This window comes from Elgaria multicarinata, chromosome 6 (genome assembly GCF_023053635.1).
Source record: "Elgaria multicarinata webbii isolate HBS135686 ecotype San Diego chromosome 6, rElgMul1.1.pri, whole genome shotgun sequence".
NCBI lineage: Eukaryota > Metazoa > Chordata > Lepidosauria > Squamata > Anguidae > Elgaria > Elgaria multicarinata.
Window position 1 is genome coordinate 70,813,280 of NC_086176.1, and position 20,505 is coordinate 70,833,784.

At 41.1% G+C, this 20,505-nt stretch overlaps 1 protein-coding gene across 5 annotated transcripts; it reads left to right on the forward strand.

Annotated features, from left to right (window-relative positions):
* The first annotated feature begins 1,347 nt into the window (after positions 1-1,347).
* On the forward strand, positions 1,348-18,883 carry GIN1 (gypsy retrotransposon integrase 1). Of its 5 annotated transcripts, XM_063129553.1 has the most exons (10): positions 1,348-1,482; positions 5,592-5,637; positions 9,998-10,138; positions 11,190-11,383; positions 12,553-12,858; positions 14,053-14,238; positions 14,349-14,519; positions 16,169-16,454; positions 17,837-17,999; positions 18,034-18,883. In XM_063129553.1, exons 3-10 carry the CDS (start codon positions 10,000-10,002, stop codon positions 18,119-18,121), a joined length of 1,533 nt encoding a protein of 510 aa, XP_062985623.1. In that variant the 5' UTR covers positions 1,348-1,482; positions 5,592-5,637; positions 9,998-9,999; the 3' UTR covers positions 18,122-18,883. The 5 variants fall into 5 exon arrangements, with proteins under 5 accessions (XP_062985623.1, XP_062985619.1, XP_062985621.1 ...); XM_063129549.1 differs by having other exon boundaries at positions 17,837-18,883; XM_063129551.1 differs by having other exon boundaries at positions 10,064-10,138; positions 17,837-18,883.
* The last annotated feature ends 1,622 nt before the right edge of the window (positions 18,884-20,505 follow it).

Sequence of the window (20,505 nt, forward strand, 5' to 3'; positions counted from 1 at the left end):
ATGCATGTGAATCTTCCATTTTGTGTAATTTAGCAACATACTGATCTATGATTTCATCAGATTCTTGTATGCATTTGTTAAACAGATAACATTCATATATAATTTCTAGTAGGCTCAAAGTTCTTTTGAAGTGCTTCTAGTAATTTAGAGGGATCTGGTCTGTCTGCTGCTGGAATATCAGGGTGCTGCTGGAGCAAATGACATTCTTTCCCCATCACCAATAGAAGTGTTGCAGCCTTAATCTTTTTATCTTTGCTATCCAAACCTGTTGCAATTCCATAATTCTGCCACTGTGCTTTGAGAAATATCCAGTTATTAAAAATATCACCTATCATTTCCATGGGCTCTGGAACTGGAATCATGCTGGCTGCCATCGTCAGACTATTGTATTTTGCCAGCAGTGTGCTTGTTGCCAATGTAAGCATTGCTACTTCAGCCCGCCATGTCCAGAGAATAATACATTTACTTCTGAAACCATCTTTTAGTAGTGCTTTCCTAACCCATAGAAGACAGAGGCCTACTTGCTATAATTAAGGCTGTATTGATAATTAAACAAGGTCGGCTGCGCTTACTCAGGCTCCTCCCTCTTGACCTCTGTACTGGAGCTCAGCTTCCAGTCCCTTTGCAGTCAGTCCCCTAATAGGATGGAACTGCTATTTAGCATAACACCTGCCCCCTCAATCTCCATCGCTTTCTGTCAGGGACTGTTTTAGCTTTCCAGAAAAAGAATACTCCACAAAATACGCCTCCGATTGCAGAAAAACTCATTCTAGCTAAGTTGCCATCTCCCCAACACAGAGCTGGCACTCTTCCGAATGCATACACAAGTAATGGAAGGCAGTAGTTATTAAGTAGTACTATATAAAGTGCCAAAAAGGCACACAACTACTCCAAACACCAATAAAAGGTGATAATTATCAAATAACCCATTTATTTACAATTTATAAGGATATATAAAACCAACTGATGTCTCAAAGTGGTTAACAATCACAATGTTGGGTGATTGTTAACCACTTGTGATTGTTAACCACTTTGAGACACATCAGTTGGTTTTATATATCCTTATAAATTGTAAATAAATGGGTTATTTGATAATTATCACCTTTTATTGGTGTTTGGAGTAGTTGTGTGCCTTTTTGGTACTTTATATAGTACTCTTCCGAATGCAGACACCTTGATACTTTCAAGCCGACGCCCTGCGCTTTTATCTCCTACTCTCTGAATATAATAAGATGCTCCTAACCAAACACTAAATTGGGGGCAGGGAATGTATTACTCTTCTTTTTATTATCTCTACGATACCTCCAAGCTTTCTCCCCCTGCCTTTTCCTGCCCTGTCGTCACTTCCGTAACCGCCACAAATGTCTCGAGCGGAGGTGCTGCCGTCCTTTCCGTACTAAAGGGGAGAACAGTGAGAAGTTCTATCCTTGCCGTTGGGCGGGAAACATTTCACGGAGGCAAACTGCGTGGCGGAGACGGAAGGTATTGGGTTTTCTCCCGACACCAGCTTCGTTTATTCTAGGCGAAGAGGCGGGAGTAGTTGTGCGCATGCGTGCACGGGGTGCGGGCAGAATTTGGTAGCTAGAGGAAAGTGCTCGCTGCTGCCATGAGACACGTGGTAGGAGGAAGCGCATCGAGAGCATCAATTGCTTTTTTATGCAGACCGGATTTCCTGGTTATTTTTGATGCCATGATGATCTGTAGTTAGAGTGGTCGATATAAGAGCTGCTCGGAGGAGTCGATAAGAGCTAGTAATTCATCGGTGCAATGATTTAGGGCGCAATCCTATGCCTGATTTGGCAGGAAAAGTCCTCCAACTCTGGCTAGGGCATGCTGGAAGTTGTAGGAATTTTCTTTCTAGTTAGGCATAGTATTGCACCTTTAGGTAGCATCCTGTAATGATCAGTTTCCCACCCCCACCAGGGGCCCTTCGGGCGCAATCCTATGCATGTTTCGGAGCGGGGGAGGTAACTCCCAGCATTCCCCAGCCTGGATGGCTGCCTGAGGCATGCTGAGAATTATAGGACTTCATTCTGTCTAAACATGAGTAGGACTTCACTTTTAGAAACTTAAATAGAAGTTCATGCTCTGTTGCACTGAGGGGAAAATATGTGCTGCTGCTACTTTTGAATTTTTAAAACATTTCAGTGCAGATGCTTTCTCTTGTAGGAGGGAATGAAGAAATAAACAGCCGAGCATTTTCCATAGTGCAGATGGGCAGAGAAGAGACTGGGTTCACCTGACCATGGAGAGAGAATAAGTCATGGTGACTTATCTTCCCATCCCCCAGATGGGGTGGGGGGAATTAGGATAATTACCCTCAACAGCACAGCTTGTCATGTTGTGAATCCAACCAGAGCGGTTTGTCAATGTGGGTGACAAGCCACCCAGAGTCCATAGGCTGTTGTAGAGTTCTGGTTGCCTTGTTACCCATTATTATTATTATTTATTTATTTATATAGCACCATCAGTGTACATGGTGCTGTACAGAGTAAAACAATAAAATACCAAAACCCTGCCGCATAGGCTTACATTCTAATAGAATCATAACCCATGTTGGGTTACTCTAGTTGGGTTGGCATGACAAGCTGCTTTGCAAGGGTAATTATGCTCATCCCCCTGGCATGTGACCAGCATGCACAAGGGTGCAAGGAATAAGCCATGGTGGCATATTTCTCCTCCATGATCATGTGAACAGGGCCTGTGTGTGGAATTGAGGGCAGAGGAGATTACGAGTGGTTTTCTGAAGAATAAAGAATGGGAAATTCTGCCCTTTCTCTTCCCCTTGCCCCAGGAAGATATTCCGACCTGTCCACACTCAGGAGGCTCTTAGTGCTACCAGTCAAAATACGTTCTGCAGCTATTCCAACTTTCCCTCTGTACGTTGCAATTCTATACACCTCTACTCAGAAGTGAGCCCCATTGAGGTTAATAAGGCTTACTCCCAGGTAAATGTAATAAATAAACTTTGTATAGGATTGTAGGCTGTGGTAAGAAAGAAGATGGAAGAAGTGTTGGAAAAACACTGGAGGGTTATAAACGGAAGATGGTATTGTCTGAACTTCCCATTAAACTCTTAAGAATGAAGCAAGGCAATTGTCCTATAAAAGCCTTGTCTGGAAACATCCAGAGTCTCTTACTCCTCTGCCAATCCAAGTGTTCTCAGAATTTTTGTTAGTGAATTTTATTATCTTTTTGTTCTTAACATCTCTAATCATAAGAATTTGAATTGCAAGCAGTTTTTTTTTTTTTAGAAAACTTGGAAAACTTTCTGATGCTCTAAATCAATTGGGATTTTGTTTTGTTTATTTTGGTATTAAATGCGTATGTCACCCTAGTCTTCATCTGACACTCGGAGGAGGCAATCCTATGTCCTCCAGACAGCATCTGGGGGTGGGGGCACAGAATTGTCTCTTGGCTCTAAGGTTAGAGACAGGGCTGAGACTTGGGAGCCAGGAAACCACGCTGCCTACCGCTACCCCTCATAGCTGGTGCTGAGAGAGGGGGATGGGGAAAGGGAGATGTTTCCGGGGGCAGGTAGGTGAGGAGACCAGGTGGGCTGCAATGCCATGTATCCTATGGCCACCCCAGTCTCCATCCCTCCCCCTCCAAGGCGCTGCTGATGCTAGATGGGTGAAATCGCCCATCTAGAAGAAATGCAAGGCGGCTGGAGCACGGTTGCAAAGATTGCCTCCGCTGCCTTCCTGCCTTGCATTTGGTACTCACAGCCTCTGAGTTTATACCAAAGTACTGGTGTAATACTTAGGATTGAGCTGTAAATATTACACCATACAGGATCTTGGCTGAAAAGTGAAGCATAGATAGAATTAAATATACATCCAACTTTTCTTCCACAATGTTCAGGCTGTTGTATGTGGGTTTCCCAGATAAGCACTGATCAGACCCAAATGGGACTAGTTTTAGTCTCCATCTTGTGTTTTCAGACTATTCAGAGCAATTCTATGCATGCTTACTTGGAAGCTGTTTTGAGCACAATGTGGAAAGGTGAAATTGTAACAAATAAATGAATACTTTGCATTCTGTTCAATGGGACTTATTCACAAAGTGTATTTAGAATCGCAGCCTTAGCATGTTTATCTTATATGAAGAAAAACAAAACTGAAAATAATACACCATATCATTTTGATGTACTATATATATTTCCCAATAGCTGAAAACAGCAGACTTGAAATATTTGATTAGGAGGGAAAAGTCAATGAAGCAGTCTCAATATAATTTAAATGCTATATTTAGAACATTCGTTGTTTTCCATGGAAATTATTCTATTAGAATACTTGTTGATATTTAAAGTTATGACAAACCAAGAGCATACACTTTCCTTATACAAAAGAAAAAATGAAGGCATTAAAACTAGTTAATATAATTGTGCATGATAGGTGAATGGAAACAAATTCAATATTTATAAACTATTGCAAACCCCTTGTCACCACGGGGCTAGTAGTCCAAGAAAACAAAACAAACATTAGCTTAATGAGATTGATACAGAAAATTGGAAGTGAATCTGTGTTTTTAAAGGTGAAAATCAAACAAAAATGAGCAAAATCTGTCTGGTACACAAACCGGCAAAGGTGAAAACAAAACAAAAAAATTCTTTTAAAAAAGATTATCTACCATTTCGTTAAGTTTGAGGATGAAAACATATGATGTCAGATCCAGCGCTCTTCGGCACAGTAGAAATAAACCAGCACTAAACAGAAGATTAATAAACTGTTTGGCGCAGAGCAAATAAACATGCTGTTTTGCTATTAAATGTTTTGAAAGTTTCAATTTTTTCTGCACATCTACGCTGCTCAAGCCTCAGTTTTAAAAATGAGCAAAATCAGTCTGGTAGATCTCTCATTACAAACATTACACTAACGTATTCTTATATAGATTATATATTTTTTAATATTCTATCTACTTACTGAAGTTTTCAAGATGGCTTACAAAATAATTTAAATTACAATAAGAAGTCAAATCAGGATGTTTGATTCCATGTTTTGGGTAGTTGACAGCGATATCTCTCTCAGCTCTTGGCTCCAGGTGGTAAATGCTAGTGACCCTGAATAAGTCAAAGGTGTTTGCAGATCCCTCCTCCAGTTAAAAATAAGTCCTGTGTAGTTACATGGAGTTCTTAGGGCCAAATTAGGCAAGGCTTTTGAAATTTGTGATCTAATCTTCTGTCTCCTTCCTAATTTCTTTTAAAAGTAGCTATGAGGATGAGGTACAAATTAGATTGAGATCATGGTACCCGCCACGTTCTCCTTAAGGGGGCAAATTGCACCTGGGGGAGCAATTGAGATTGGGAAAACATCCCAAGGGGAAAGATTTCTGTTACAAGATAGCATCAGTTTCCCTGTCCTCACACCTGCTCACGGAAGGCCTGGTTTGGATGTCTGGTTTTTGCAATTTGCAATCCATAACCTTGCCCAATATTGTTTGTAGTCTGAAACATCTGTTCACTTTGGATTTACCTTGATGCTGTAGACCCTCCTATGGCTTCCTGCTTTTGATGTCTCAGAAAGATAAGTAAGGATAGGTACAATAGTTTGCTCTTCCTTAATTCTTTTGATTTCTTCTTTTCTCTCTAGCTTTCCATATCTCTCTGCCTCCTTTTCCCCAGAGGACAACGCTTCAGTAAGTTTCCTTGCAATTTCCCCTTTATTTATAAATGAAACTGCTTTCTTTTGGAGGGGGTAGCTCTGGCCTTCTTTGTTACTCCCTTGTTGGTAGCTTGGGTAATATCCAATGGGGGCCTTAAGCTGGTGTCCTAGGTTCATTGGTGATAGCATGGTTCTGGGGGCAATCACCAAAAGGCCCCTGTTGAACTGTGCTACCTAGATCACAGTTCGTAAACTTATCCATTTTGTGCTCCTGTGTATTTGGTTAAGTCTGCTAGTTTCTGGGTGAGTCCTATTGGACTCATAGCAACCTGTCCCCTGGCAGCATGAACGCAATCCCCAGAGAGAAAGGATTCTCCTAGCACTATAATAATTTCCCCTAGTAAGGGCTTATATCCTACCATGGAAAAGTAGGCTTCAGATATGAAGTGACATGTGTTCTGAGCAACTATGGTAATACTCCCCTCCCCCAGCAGTGTTGTTCCAATCTAATTCTTGCCTCTACTGCAGCTATTGTTAGTTTCAATCACAGGTATTCAGAATCTACTTTGGCGATTAAGTTCTAAGAACCAATGCATTGGATTGCCTTGGGCTGTAATTCTTCTCACACTTAACTGGGAATAAGCCCATTGCACTCAGTGGACTGGCTTCTAAATACATACACCCAGGATTGAGTTATAAATTGAAAGGGTACAGTGAAGACTGCAAATATGTAAAGTTCTATTGATGGGTCATTTTGATAAAGTTGTTTTTCCACATAAAGCAGCTGTCACTTAAATTTTATGGATTCTTTTTCTACTCAGTTGGCTTATACCAATTATCTCCCGTATTACTTGCATTCTTAAAATAGTGCTGCAGTTATCCTGTCCCTGAGGTTTTAAAGAGTATGTACATTGGCCTCATATTTAAAAGCCAAAAGCCAAGTTGATGCATAATATTTTACTGTAAAAATTTAATACACAATTGCTTTGACTGCAAAAAGAGAATTTATATAATTAGGTGTGAAACAAAAATTAATTGTGTAGTAAGTAAGAAGCAGAATTAAAATGAAATAATTGTCACCTTTCAAAGTAACCCATAGAGGCATTGCAAGATGAGCGTGTACAGGAAATTGAGTGTATTAGTATTTGCTTCTTAGCTGCTGAAACTGACTCATGTGCTTTGCACATTTGGGTTCTTAGCCAATGTAGTTGTAGCTTACATCATTGATCTTCACTATTTTTAAAGCGAGAGTCACTTCAGCAAAAAGAAAAAAGAAAAAAGAAAAGAAAAAAAGGAGCAATCCTGTGGCCCCAAGACAGTATCTGGGGAGGCCATAGGATGTTCTGGATTCCTGGATCCGAGGCCAGAGACAGCACTCCAACCTCTTCCGGGTCCAAGCTCCCTGCCCCTCCACCTCCCAGAGAGGAGGGAAAGGGGGTGTTCCAGTGGGCAAGGAGGGGACAGTTTATGCCTATCTCCAGTCCTCCTAGCCTTCTTCCTCCCCGCTCTCCAATGCCTAAGCTAGACAGGTGAAATTGCAAAGCAGGAACCATGGCACACTTCTCGTTTTGCTTTAGATATTCATAAGTCTCCGAGTTCGGAATATTACGAGTATCAAGGGCAGATCCAATAGGATTACATCCTAAGTAAATTAACACAGAATATTGCATTCATTCCGTTTTGGAACACACAATAAAATATTAACTAGGGTGTTGCCTTCTGTTGTACCTCCCCTCTTCTTCCTGTTTATTGTGAAAGAAGTGAAGCACTATATCCCCATGCTCCTTCACTGCCATCTTTGCTGGATGTGTGAGAGAGACGCATGCTTACTTGCTCCTCCACGCACCCCTCCCCCCCAAGGGACCAGAGGACACTGCTGGTCCTTGCTTCACACCATTTTTAGGCTCTGGCTGCCACATTGCATCTTACCTCTCTCGTTTCCTGTCTTGTCTTTTGCTCCCTTCTTGCCTCCTTCCTTTGTAGCTGGTTTCTTCCTTGTCTCTTTTGGGTGCCCACATGGCGCTTGCATAGGTGATCAGGCACAAGCTCTTGCTGCTAGTTCAAGGGATGGAAAGCTCTTGCTTCCATTTACTGCCGGTCTTGTGTGTGTGCATGCATGTGTGAGTGGCCCTGTTCAGAAGACACCTTAAGCCACGGCTTTAACCACAGTGAATAAGGCTTTTTGCCTTATTCACCATGGTTCAAGATGTCTTCTGAACAGGGCCAGTGAGAGAGATAGGAAAGCTCCTACTGGGAGGAAATGGGGAGGAAAAGGGAAGAGAAACTGCACTTGGGGTGATTGGGAGCTGCCACTGGCCTGCAGGGCTTGCAATAAAGAACACTGGTGTATATATCCTTCATTTTAATTACAAACACTATTTGTTAATGCTCAATTGCCTTTTGCAATCATTGGAGAAAGAGTAGTATGACGAAGGCTTTGAAACTTTGATTGGGTTGGGGGTGGGCAGGCCGGAGTGAGAAAATTAACCAACTCCCTTGCAGTTCATAAAAAAATGTCCTCTCATACTTGCTTGCAAGAGATTCTTATAGAAGATATCAAAGCAAGTGGCAAATTGCAGGCCTGCACAAAATGGTCTTACTGTGACTAAGTTGTAGTTTTTCTTTTCTTTTTTCTTTTGGTACATCTTTGGCTAAAACATCTTCCCTCATGGCATCTCAGTGTTAATGCCATTCAGTATGCAGGGTCTTCTGACCTTTTTTTAAAAAGAAAAGATATGCAGGGTGCTACAATGTGTGATGAGTAACAATTTATATCCCAGAAGGCTGGGGCCAAATGATATTTGGCTTGACACTAATGGCATGCAATATGATTCATTATTACATAACTTGATAGCTTATCATCCTGCAAGTCTTGCAGTTGAACACTTAAACTAGGGCTGTGCTCCGCTTCACTTCGGTTCATAGAAGCGATAGCGGAGCGGCCTGATTCGCCTCCGCCAAAGGTGGAGACGGATCGGGTCAGGGGAGCTGCGGATCGAGACAAAACGGATGCTTCGCCTCAATCTGGAGCTCCGAAAAAAGTAAGTGGGGGGGAGGGGGACTTACCTGGCACCACTGCAGTCTGTGCAGTGATGGCGGCAAAGCCAGGGAGGGGGGCTTACCTGCCTCCGTCGCAGTCCAGTGGCGGCTTCAAGTGAGGCCCAGGCCTCAGTTGAAGCTGCCGCCAGACCCCGACGGAGGCAGGTAAGTAGTGGGGGGAGGGGGGGCCTTACCTGGCTCCGCTGACCGCCACCGCCGTGTTCTGTGCAGCGGTGGATGGTGGAGCCAGGGAAGGGGGACTTATTCACCCCCCATTTTGTCCCCCCCCTTCCCCACTTACTTACCATCCGCTGTGGAGGCAAGTAAGTAGGGAAGGGGGGGCAAAATGGCGGGCGAATCATGATCCAACCCTTTGGATCTCGCTCCGGGATCCAATCCGGAGCAGGTCGGGGGAGGGTTGGATCAGCGTGAACCGGTTTGGGCCCGATCCGAAAGTTCCGGATCGAGCCTCGAGGGGCTGGTTCACAGCCCAAACTTAAACCGTTGAAAAATATGCTTGAGGACCTTTCTCATCCAAATGTTTGATCCATGGGCTACTTCTTCCATGCTCGTAGGCATGTGATGTTGGAGTCATCAGCTGTTGAACTGCATTTGGAAAATCACTATAAAGTTTACACGAAAACAGCCTTTTGCTTAGGTTTGCTAAGTAATGGCATAACAATTTGATTACTTTTGTCTTTCTACCTGTCTGTTGCTTATACCAAATTTAGTAATGATTGCTATTCCATGGTCATATAAAGCACCTGGATATATTATGTATAAAATTATAGACAGATAATTATTTATTAAAATGATTTATGAACTACTTTTCCAATACCTGAAGTGGTTTACAATAATTAATAAATAAAACAAATTCCAGCAAACCAGTGAAAAAGACAGAAGAAAAACCCAAAGTACCCCTCCCCCAAAGGCCAAACATAAGATACATGTTTTAGACCTTCTCTGTTTGGCCGTGAAACTGCACTTCAGGGGGTTGGGTGGGGAGTTCATTCCACAACCTTGGAGCAAGTGATCTAAAATTCCTGTTCCTCACCACAGACAGTTCCCATTTCACGCACATTTGGAACTTGAAACCTTTGAAGATAACCAGAACTGTTTGGGGATAGTTTGGGAGGTGTTGTCTAAGTGACCATGCTGGCTAGGGATGGTGGGAATTGTAGTCCAACCCATTTAGAGGGCAACAGGTTGTGGAAGACTGTGCTATATGATAACCTTGGGCAGCACGTCTGAGTGTACATTTCACCCCACATACTTTATATTTTACAGATATTCACAGTTTAGCATGTCTTGTAAGGATATGTTTATGGAATTTGTATTTATTTCACTCTGAGCAGCAATGGTCCGGAGTGGCAAAAATGGTGGGCTCCATCTGAAACAGATCTCATATTACAAACAAACAGGTCAATATCACCCCACAACATTAGCAAGAGAAAGAAGTGGAATAAGAAGAGCAGCAAAAAAGTTTGTTTTCAAAGGTAAAAATAATATAATGATCTTGGGAATTCAGGGTGCTACAATGTGTGTTGAGTAGCAATTTATATCCCAGAAGGCTAGGGCCAAACGACATTTGGCCTGATAGGTGCTTCTTATCAGGAATTGCATCACGGATATACAGAATAAAACCAATCTTGATTTTATTCTAAAGACGAACGTATTTTGCATTAAGAAATCTAACTGTTGTACACAAAATTATATAAATCACGAGCAGTACATGTTTGCCTGCTTCATTCTAATTCATGTGTCCGTTGAGTTCTTGGCTTCAACCTGGGTTGTCATTGGAGATGTTTCTACAGATGCTTCCGCCTTCTTAGGAGCAGTGGGCGATGACTAAGGAAGAAGCATGTTGGAGGTGACATCCCATCTTTTGAAATTCCCTCTCCAGGAAGGCTCTCCTGGTGCTTGCTTTGTTGTCATTTTGACACCAGGCAACCTTTTTATTGTCCCAGACATTTAAACTTTGTGTACTGTGGTAGTTTTTCAATGGCCTGTTCAGAAGACACCTTAAACCACAGCTTTAACCATGGGGAATAAAGCCTTATTCCCCATGGTTAAAGCCGTGGTTTAAGGTGTCTTCTGAACAGAGCCAATCTCTGTCATGCTGCTTTGAATTTGTATTGCTGGGCTTGCTGTTTTTTTGTTTTAATTGTGTTTTTTTATTATATTGTATTGAACTGCATTTATCCTACTTATAAGCCGTCCTGGGAATACAGTAGTGTTGGAGGACATAAATTTAGCAAACACAATAAACTCATATCTGCATGTTTTCAAATACAATTCCCAAGAAGAATAAACGCTGAGATTTTTCAGTCCAAATTCTATGCATACAAAACCCCTTAGTAAATAACGCTGACTGTGCTGACCACCAAGTTGAACTTTATGTCCCTGTTTCAGAATAAACTCATCTGTCTGTCTTGATCAGGCAAGCTGTGAAATATTCTTGAATAATTTTGAACAACCTGAACTAGGCACAACTACCATAAAATAGTATAAAATAATAACACTATTTACATAAATTTTCTCTTTCAGGTAATAAGCTCTACTATGTGGGAAAAGACAAGAATCAAATGCGCCTGGTAATTCTTTCAGATGAAGAGAAGAATAAAGTGTTAGAAAAGTGTCATGAAAATCATGCAGGTCCACATCATGGCATATCAAGGACACTAACTCTGGTGGAATCTCGATATTACTGGACATCAGTAACCAGTGATGTCAAACAGTGGGTATGGGTCATACTAACATCATATCTTGCCAGTGTTAATGAAATCTCAGTGATAATATCAGCTAACTGAGTCTTTACAATCGTCTTTGCATGATACGGTATTCACAGAACAATCCTGTCAAGATTTTCTCTTGCATAGTTAAGCAGATTTTTCTCAGCTGGTTTTACTTATTAGAGGTTCCAGATGTGGAGTCAAGTCTTGCTACTAAGACTTGCTGCACATAAATGGATAAAATGTCTTCTGCTGTCCAAATCTGTGACATATCAGCGTTTAAAAGTTATAGATTCCCATACTATAGGCAAATATATTTACACAGATTTTTTTCACAGTGGAGTATTAGGCATGTCTTAACAGACCATTGGTTCAGTGACCAATTCAGTATTCTGTAGAGATGGAGTCCATCCCCTCAGATCAACAAGTGAGCCCTGTGAAAAGAGGCATCTATATATCATGTTAGAGTCTAATTATGGGGGGAAAAACCCACTTGTGGGAGCTGCTGCATTTTTATAGAGCTCTTTTCCTAGAGCTTCCTGTAGCATTAAGCTTACTATAATTAAGAAGCCATTTCATCCTTACTAGTCTTCATTGGTTGGCATTATTTAATTTACTATCGTTTATGCAGTAAGATAACACACATACAATTTCCACTCTTGAATCTTACCTTTCTCAACATGTGCTTCTGTGGCATTCTAGGATGATTTTGTTAATTGTGTATTAATGGAATACATATTAGCTGCAACCCTACACTTTGGAGTAAGCTGATAGCATGTAGCAACCTGTTCTGGACAAGTTGTCCAGCCACAGCTGAATTGTCATGATGCCAACCAAGAATCTCTCCTTGTTAGCCAGAATGGCTCGATACGATGTCAAGATGTCAACATGTGCTGGAAAAGCTGTGGCTCTGCTGACTTTGAGCAGCTGTGCTGGTTCTTTAAGCCTTCTAAGAGATAAATGAAAGCTTCTCTTGCCGATGTGAAGAGACCTCAAGCTGATATTGTTTATTGTAACTGTAGATGAGGGTCTGTTTGACATTTATAGCTGCTAATTATAATAGCACAAGAATGTAGAACATATTTCTTCTGTTTTATCAGAATAAGAGAAATCTGAATAACATTTTACCCCAAAAATGAATAGGATTAACATTAACCCTTTCATTACTTTTCTCCCAGGTGTATGCTTGCCAGCATTGCCAGGTGACAAAGAATACTGCTATTGTAGAGTCCAATTTTGACGCTATTAAGGCAGAGGACCCATGGACTGTAGTTACTGTAGACCTATTGGGACCTTTCAATGCCACCAGGACAAACCATGTGTATGCCATCCTCCTGACAGATGTCCTTACTAAGTGGGCTGTGGTTTTGCCACTGCGTGACCTCTCAGCATCTGAAGTAGCTAAAGCAATTGTCAATGCATTATTTTGTTATGGACCACCTCAAAAAATAGTTATAAATCAGGGAGAAGAGTTTGTTCATCAGGTAAGGAGAGGGAGCTTTGCTGAGGGGAAGTGTGCTTCATAATGTTTCATTGAGGGGAGGGGTGAAGCCAAGCGTGGTACGATGAGTATATTATTCAATGTGTTTTTAAATTTCTAAATTTGAACAACCACAGTAAGAGTGCAGTGCTATCCAGATGCTCGTCAGCCTCCAGACTTGGAGGCTGATTGGCATCCTGTGCAGAGTAGGAGGAGCACAGAGGCAACCTTTGCCTCTGAGCTCCTCCCACTCTGCATTTTTGCTAGACAGGTGTTTTTGTCCGTCTAGCTGCGGCTCTGTGGAGGGGGAGGGAAGGAGGCTGGAGATAGCCTATATCCCTGCTTCCTCAGTCTGGTCCCCTCCCTGCCCACAGAAACGTCCCCTTTCAGTCCTCTGCGGGGTTGCTTTTGTGAGTTCAGAGGCAGCCGCCACAATTCCCTCCATGCCAGCTACGAGGGGGAGGTGAGCTCAGACTCTGGAGTCTGAGGTCAGAGTGCACTCTCCAATGGATACTGGAATCTGAACAATCCTATCCCCCCGCCCCCACAAGCACTGTTTAGGGGGTCTAAGGATTGCTCTTCCCCATGACTCCGTATCCCAAAAGAGAAATTGAACTGAAAAATTTCAGTACCTTTACAGAATCCCTATTCTTCAAAATCACTTATATCAAGATGAATATAATTGGCTAAACAATTTTCTTCTCAAATTATTTTTGAGGGGAGGTGGAATTACTTAGTAATCATAATATGTATGAATAGCAGTATCTCTCTTGGGTTACAGGTTTTAAAGTATAGTTCATTAGTACCTTTTAAAATAAATTATTACTACAGCATAAGCTTTCATTGGTTTCAGCTTACATCTTTATATGAAGATGTGGAATCAAATCTGAAACCATACCTGTAAATCAAGGGTGGGCAACTAGTGGTCCTCCACATGTTTTGTCCAAAACTCCCTTTACCCGTCATCATTGGTTATGCTGACAAGGACTGATGGTAGTTGTAGGCCAAAACGTCCGGAGGACCACAAGTTGCATACTCCTGCTGTAGATCCTTATGTTCTTGGCATTTACTTTTGTAAATAATAAAGCTAGAACATATTGAAGTTCTGAAATTAGATGGTGTGGAACTTCACTGCTATTTCAAAGGACAATTTCAAGTTGCCTGGTAGAATAACTGCAATATGGATTTTTTTTTAAAGGTCAACCATGAGCTATTTGAATTCTTTGGGACAAAGGAATTAATATTGCCATATCCTCAACTTGATCATGAGAATGAAATTGGCAAGACCATCAGATCTTTCCTTCTTAAATACTGTACAGAGCATGCCAAAGACTGGGATGAGCATTTACAAGTGATTGCATATGCATTCAATTTGATTCATTCAGTACGTATGAACAACATAGTATCTCTTGTGTGAACTGGGGCAGAATGCTCTTTGTGATCACAGTGTCAAAAATAACATTTCCCCTTTTTCTTCCTTCTCCTTTTATAAAGGAAACTAATCAGAACACACCATATTTCCAAATGTTTAAGCGAAATCCTTATATGCCTTCAACTTTAAGTATGGTTCAAGAAGGAGAGAGTGACTGTGTATTCGCCAGAATCGTAAGTGCAGTTAAACAAGCTGACAGAGCAGTGCAGGAAAAGACAATTTCAAGCTGCCAGGTAAATCTCTTCCCTCCTTTGTTAGAAAATAATAATCAAGAGTCAGTGAATTCTGTAATTCAAAGAAAAATAAAATACATGAATGATAAATATTGAGTACATCTGCTTGTGTCTTTCATGCATTCTTAATTTCAACTTTTACAGCCAAAGCAGGCACAGTGTGTCGGAATAAGTCTCATCCAAGACTCCAAAACCTATGGAGAAAGGCTCATCCCTGTAGTGTGGGACTCTCTGACACAGCACTAGGTTCCCTTTGTATGCAATGCACAGAGACAGCAACTTTAGATGAAATAAGTAAAGTAAGGTTAGCTTTATTCAGAGAACTTCATTTGGAAAATAGGAAAATGAGCAAAGATTTATTATTGAGTAAAGGTCATTTATTATTTAGACATATATAGCTCTGAATGTCACAAAAAAACACAATTCAGTTTCAGATTACACAGCTGATTGCCTCATGGGTTTTGAACCATGCAAGAATTGTCTTCTGATCCATCAATTAAAAAATACATAACACCATCTGTTATCCTAAGGACATCTTGCAATGGTATATGTAGATCCAGTGATTCCTAGATTCAGAATGCCTATCAAGTTGCTGGTTCAGTGACCTATAGTACGTTGTTGTTTATTCGTTCAGTCGTTTCCGACTCTTTGTGACTTCATGGACCAGCCCACGCCAGAGCTTTCTGTCGGCCGTTGCCACCCCTAGCTCCCCAAGGTCAAGTCTGTCACCTCCAGAATATCATCCATCCATCTTGCCCTTGGTCGGCCCCTCTTCCTTTTGCCTTCCACTTTCCCTAGCATCAGCCTCTTCTCCAGGGTATCCTGTCTTCTCATTATGTGGCCAAAGTACTTCAGTTTTGCCTTTAATACCATTCCCTCAAGTGAGCAGTCTGGCTTTATTTCCTGGAGTATGGACTGGTTTGATCTTCTTGCAGTCCAAGGCACTCTCAGAATTTTCCTCCAACACCACAGTTCAAAAGCATCTATCTTCCTTCGCTCAGCTTTCCTTATGGTCCAGCTCTCGCAGCCATAGGTTACTACGGGGAATTACCATTGCTTTAACTATGCGGACCTTTGTTGTCAGTGTGGTGTCTCTGCTCTTAACTATTTTATCAAGATTTGTCATTGCTCTCTTCCCAAGAAGTAAACGTCTTCTGATTTCCTGGCTGCAGTCAGCGTCTGCAGTAATCTTTGCGCCCAGAAATACAAAGTCTGTCACTGCCTCCATGTTTTCTCCCTCTATTTGCCAGTTATCAATCAAGCTGGTTGCCATAATCTTGTTTTTTTTGAGGCTATGGCATCATATAGCATCATATGGCATCATATAGGCTATGGCATATTAACAAACAGGTCATCTTTCTTTCTGTTGTAATAAGACAGGATAATATTAAAATATACCTATATATGGCACAATGGAGAGTACAAGAAGCCACGTCAGTATGACTCCTGCCAAGTATGTAAGTGTTATTTCCACCTATGCTGGTTTTGTGAGTTTCCACATGTGCAGTAAAACCGAAGAGTAACATAAACCAAGGCCAGGCTCCATCTCAATTGCACGTATCAAATGCACTGAAAAAGCACATCAGTCTTTGAAGAACTGTACACACTTAGACCAAAAGTTCTAACTAATAAGTTGTTTTTCTTTATAGGATTTAAAGAAAATGTCTGTGGAACAGCAGAGTAGGAACAAGGGCCATATTAGGAAGAAGCCAAAGCAACTAGATTCTTTTCTCAAAGTTGGACATGAAGTTCTTAGACAAAGGAGTAACTTGTGGAAAGACGGCCGTTTCAAGTCTGAATGGGTTGGTCCCTGTATTATAGACTCCATCACTGATAATGGCTGTGCCATATTAAGAGATGCTGCAGGCTCAAGATTGAAGAGGCCCATCAAAATATCTCATCTTAAACCATATATAAGAGGTTCATATAAACAAGGTGAAAGTTATTTCTAATATTTCCCAGTGACTTTTTTTCTTTTGTTAACTAATGGAACAATTAACGAAGACCCACAAAAGGTGTACACTTTGATGTTCTCTAGTCTTATGTCGGTGTACTGCCTTCAGTTTTCTTTTTTCTTTTCAAGTGTGCAAATTTTGGGAGGAGTTTAAAAACCAACATTTTCCTGCCCTGTAAAATTGGGGTCCTGCCCTGCCCCCCAGACCCATAGAGTGAGCATGTACAATTGTATGTTTTGGGAGTGGGGCAGTACACCCACTACACTGACTGTGGGACCCATGTCGAGGTTTAAGGGAGACTTGAAAATATATCACTGTTCAGTGTGAAATGTTTTGTGCATGTTGCCCAGAAAGGCATGTTGTCTGAGAAGAGAATTAACTTGAATATTTTTGAATGTAATCACAAAAGTCACGCTCAAATGAAATATGAGTTGTGAAGAGTACTTCCTCTCTTTTTCACCTTTATTAGATTATTCTGCTTAATCTAGGCAGCAAAACTAATGAATAATTGAATGCCTTGGATGTTTTTTAAAGCACTTGCACTAAGTCCATCTCTTAAAATATTCCATTCATTTGTTCAGAAGATGAATATTTTTATGACATCAGTAAACAATTTTGGCTTTTTGGCTTAGTTTGGGGAAGATAATTGAAATGTAATTTTGATCTCCACTCTACTTATGATAGGACTAGCAATTTCATTTTCTTTAGTGCTGTTTCATTTACTCTAAACTTTCCCTGAGTCATTGGGTATGATATTTAGAAAGGAGATGACAGCAGCATAGTTTAAAGATCTGAATTGCAACACAATAAGTCTGTATTCTGATGGGGTTTAGTATCTTGACTAGGTTTGCAAGGAAGCTCCTCACTAGAAAATGTAATCCATGCCTTTATAACCAGATAAATGTACAAATCCCATTACCATCAAATACCTCTACTAACTAAAACTAATGAATATGCAAAGATTTGGGATCTATAGGAACAATAAAAAGGAAAGGAGAGAACAGAAAAAGTCTAGGAACCCTTTGACCTGTTCCAGAATGAGCTGCAGGCCAATTGCTCTCCCTTCCTTGACTTCTTGTTGTACCCTGAGGGAATTTCCACATCCTCATCTTTTTATAGGCCTTTCTTTTCCCTTTATGGAAACAAAAGTGGGATAGGGATACAAGAGTGCCTGTGTTGCTACTTCTAAATTACGCTCTCTCTTCCTGGGTTCAAAGGTGCATGGTGCAGTTGGCTCAAGTTTCCCCCCAGCTGTTTTACATCCTTGCCTGTATAACTGATGTCTGGCCAGTGGAATCCCCTCCTGATAATGCTCAGGTTAGCTAAAATAATCTCTAACCAAAATGTGTTTGCCTATTGCAGATAGCAGCTACGTTTGGAAAAATGCCATCATGGTTGACCATGACTATGTTGGTTCATTTGAAATGTCCACAGAGCAGAGCTCAGAGGAAACATGTTCTGCAAAAGGACCTCCTACCCCTGTACCTGATGACACCCTGCTGGGAAAGGACCTTGAATTCTCAGAATGTAAAAGTATTGCATAGCCAAAATTTTCAAACCCAGACTCCACTGAGTCAAGTTACTACAAACACAAAGCAGTGCTTTGCAGCTTACTACACTCTCCAAAATAAGACTGAGGCTACTTGACTCTTGAATAGTAAAGCATCATTGGAATAAATGGTACTGAGCTTGTCTACGTTGTGTAAAGATCTCTACTATTCTTTGTTTCCTTCGTCAAGAATTAATCACTGGGCTGTTTTAGGCTTAGCTAGTTGGTTTCTTACAAAGGTTGTGTTTGCACATCCATGAGCAGTAGTAAGTCTCAGGCTTGTGCATTCCTTCCTCTCATCTCTTCCATTGGTGCAGCCACAAGGGGCAGGGGGAGCCATCAGCTTTCAGTATACAGACTTGGACAAGTTGTAATTTTAATGTTAATGATTGTTTAGCCAACTTCCAACAGTGGACAATGATCCTGATTTATACCAGTAAACCAGTGGTGGGGAACAATTTTTGTTGAGAGCTGCATTCCCTCAGATGTCATCTGCTGCAGACTGCGTGCAGGGCCACTCCATTTCTTCCTCCCTGCCCAGTGGGTACATTCCTGCAAGAGGTCTGAATTAATTCTTTGGACCACAGATTGACCATCCTTGCCCTAACCATAGTTCTTGGGTCGGACATAAAGAGTAACTGCAGTTATCTGAAAGTGAAAGCTTTCAGTCTCCTCCTCGTGGCTGGAGGAGAAAAGAGGGAGGGAAGCGCTGTTCCACATCTTGCTAAGCTATGATTTAGCATTGTGTGCAAACCAGGCCACTATGATGGGCTAACAAATGAACAGAATTTTACATTTGTACATGCATGTAGTTGTCTTTTTGTCACACTTATAAAGACTATTGTGAAATAAAATGGTTACCATGGAATTGGTGTGATGTCTTAGTGGCAAGTATTCTGTTCAACCCTCAGCAGTTTTAGGCCTTAGCTAGACTTAAGGTTTATCCTGGGATCGTCCCGGCCTGTTCCCAGGATCCCCTGTGTGTCATTTAGATGCACAGGGATGATCCTGGGATAAACCTTTGGTCTAACTAAGGCCTTAGTTTCGTCAAATAAAATCACAACATCTTGTGCACGTTTCATGCAAATCCACTAGTGTGGATTACTTAGCAATACAATGACCCGGTTTTCACGTCACATCGGCAAATTATGGGTTAATTTGTTGTTGAGTTAACTCTGGGTTGTTTAACCCATAAATAACCCAGAATGACTGGGTATGGAAGTCATAACAGTTTATGAAAGACTCATTTGTAGGTTGTTTATTCAAAGCAGAAAAGGCTCGCACACTCTGTATCCCTGCAAATCATGAGTTAATTAACTAACTACGATTGGCTGCTGTGGCATGCAAACTGCCACAGTGTATGCTTCGCATGTAGAGATTCCCAGATTCAATCTTTGGCAGCTACATCCAAAAGTAAAGAAGCTTTCTGTCCGATGTCTTGGAGAACTGCTACCAGAGTTGAGTGTACTGGGCTAAATGCAAGGCAGTCTAGGGCAGTCCTCATGGGTCTCTGATGTGTATGCTCAGAGCAAGCAAAAGACATGTGTTGCTCAATAAACTGCAAGTTAACTTCAGTGCTTTGTCTTTTGTGCTTTAGTGCTTTTTCATTATATAGCAGATATAATCAGCCTATCCCTGAGGTGGTTTTACTTTGTTAGCAAGCTGTCTGTGCTAGCATGCACATTCATTAGAGCTGTTGAAGAGCTTGGTATTTTGAGAATCTCCAAAACAGGCCATTAAGGCCTTATATTTTGAAGCTTTATTCATTCTTTTCTAAACCTCGTGTTGATAGCCTAGATCCACATGGAGAAATCCTTCTGAGGCATTTTTCACAGTATATTATTCTAGTCAAACTAAACAATCATTCCAAACTAGTTAAGAATGGTTATCTAGAATATGATGAGTTATTAGGTAAGCAACAATAAAAGCATAAAATCAATACTTGATTTTGGTTCCAGACACACTCCTTTCCTAAGCCTGACAAATCATAGCGCATGGGTGTTTTGAAGCTGAAAAAGGCCAATGCCATAAGCAATAATTTGCCAATTGATACCATGTCCAAATCCAACTCATGAAACAGCTCGAGAGGTTGGCATTACAGGGCAGAGAACTTGTGTGTAAATCCATGTCATAATTGGAAAATAATGCTTTCTGTAGCAAAACAATAGTACCAAAATACCTCTCTTACTGACTATAAGGTAGTGCAACATAAGCCCCTGTTACATTTGTATGTGTTCACTGTTAAAAGAAGTATTGAGAATATGTGAAGGCTCACCATCTTCAGTGTAGATTCAGTTTCATTTGCCTTAGGACCTTGTATTACTAGCTGAATATGTTGTTTGGTGTGTAACTTGTGCCATCTGGTGGAGTATTTAAATAACTTGAGGAGAAAATGGAAGACATATTCATAGAATGGTCTGGTTGCTAAACCTACATCTGTGCTGTACCATTTCAGGCTACTGTCCTTTTATATAAGTATATC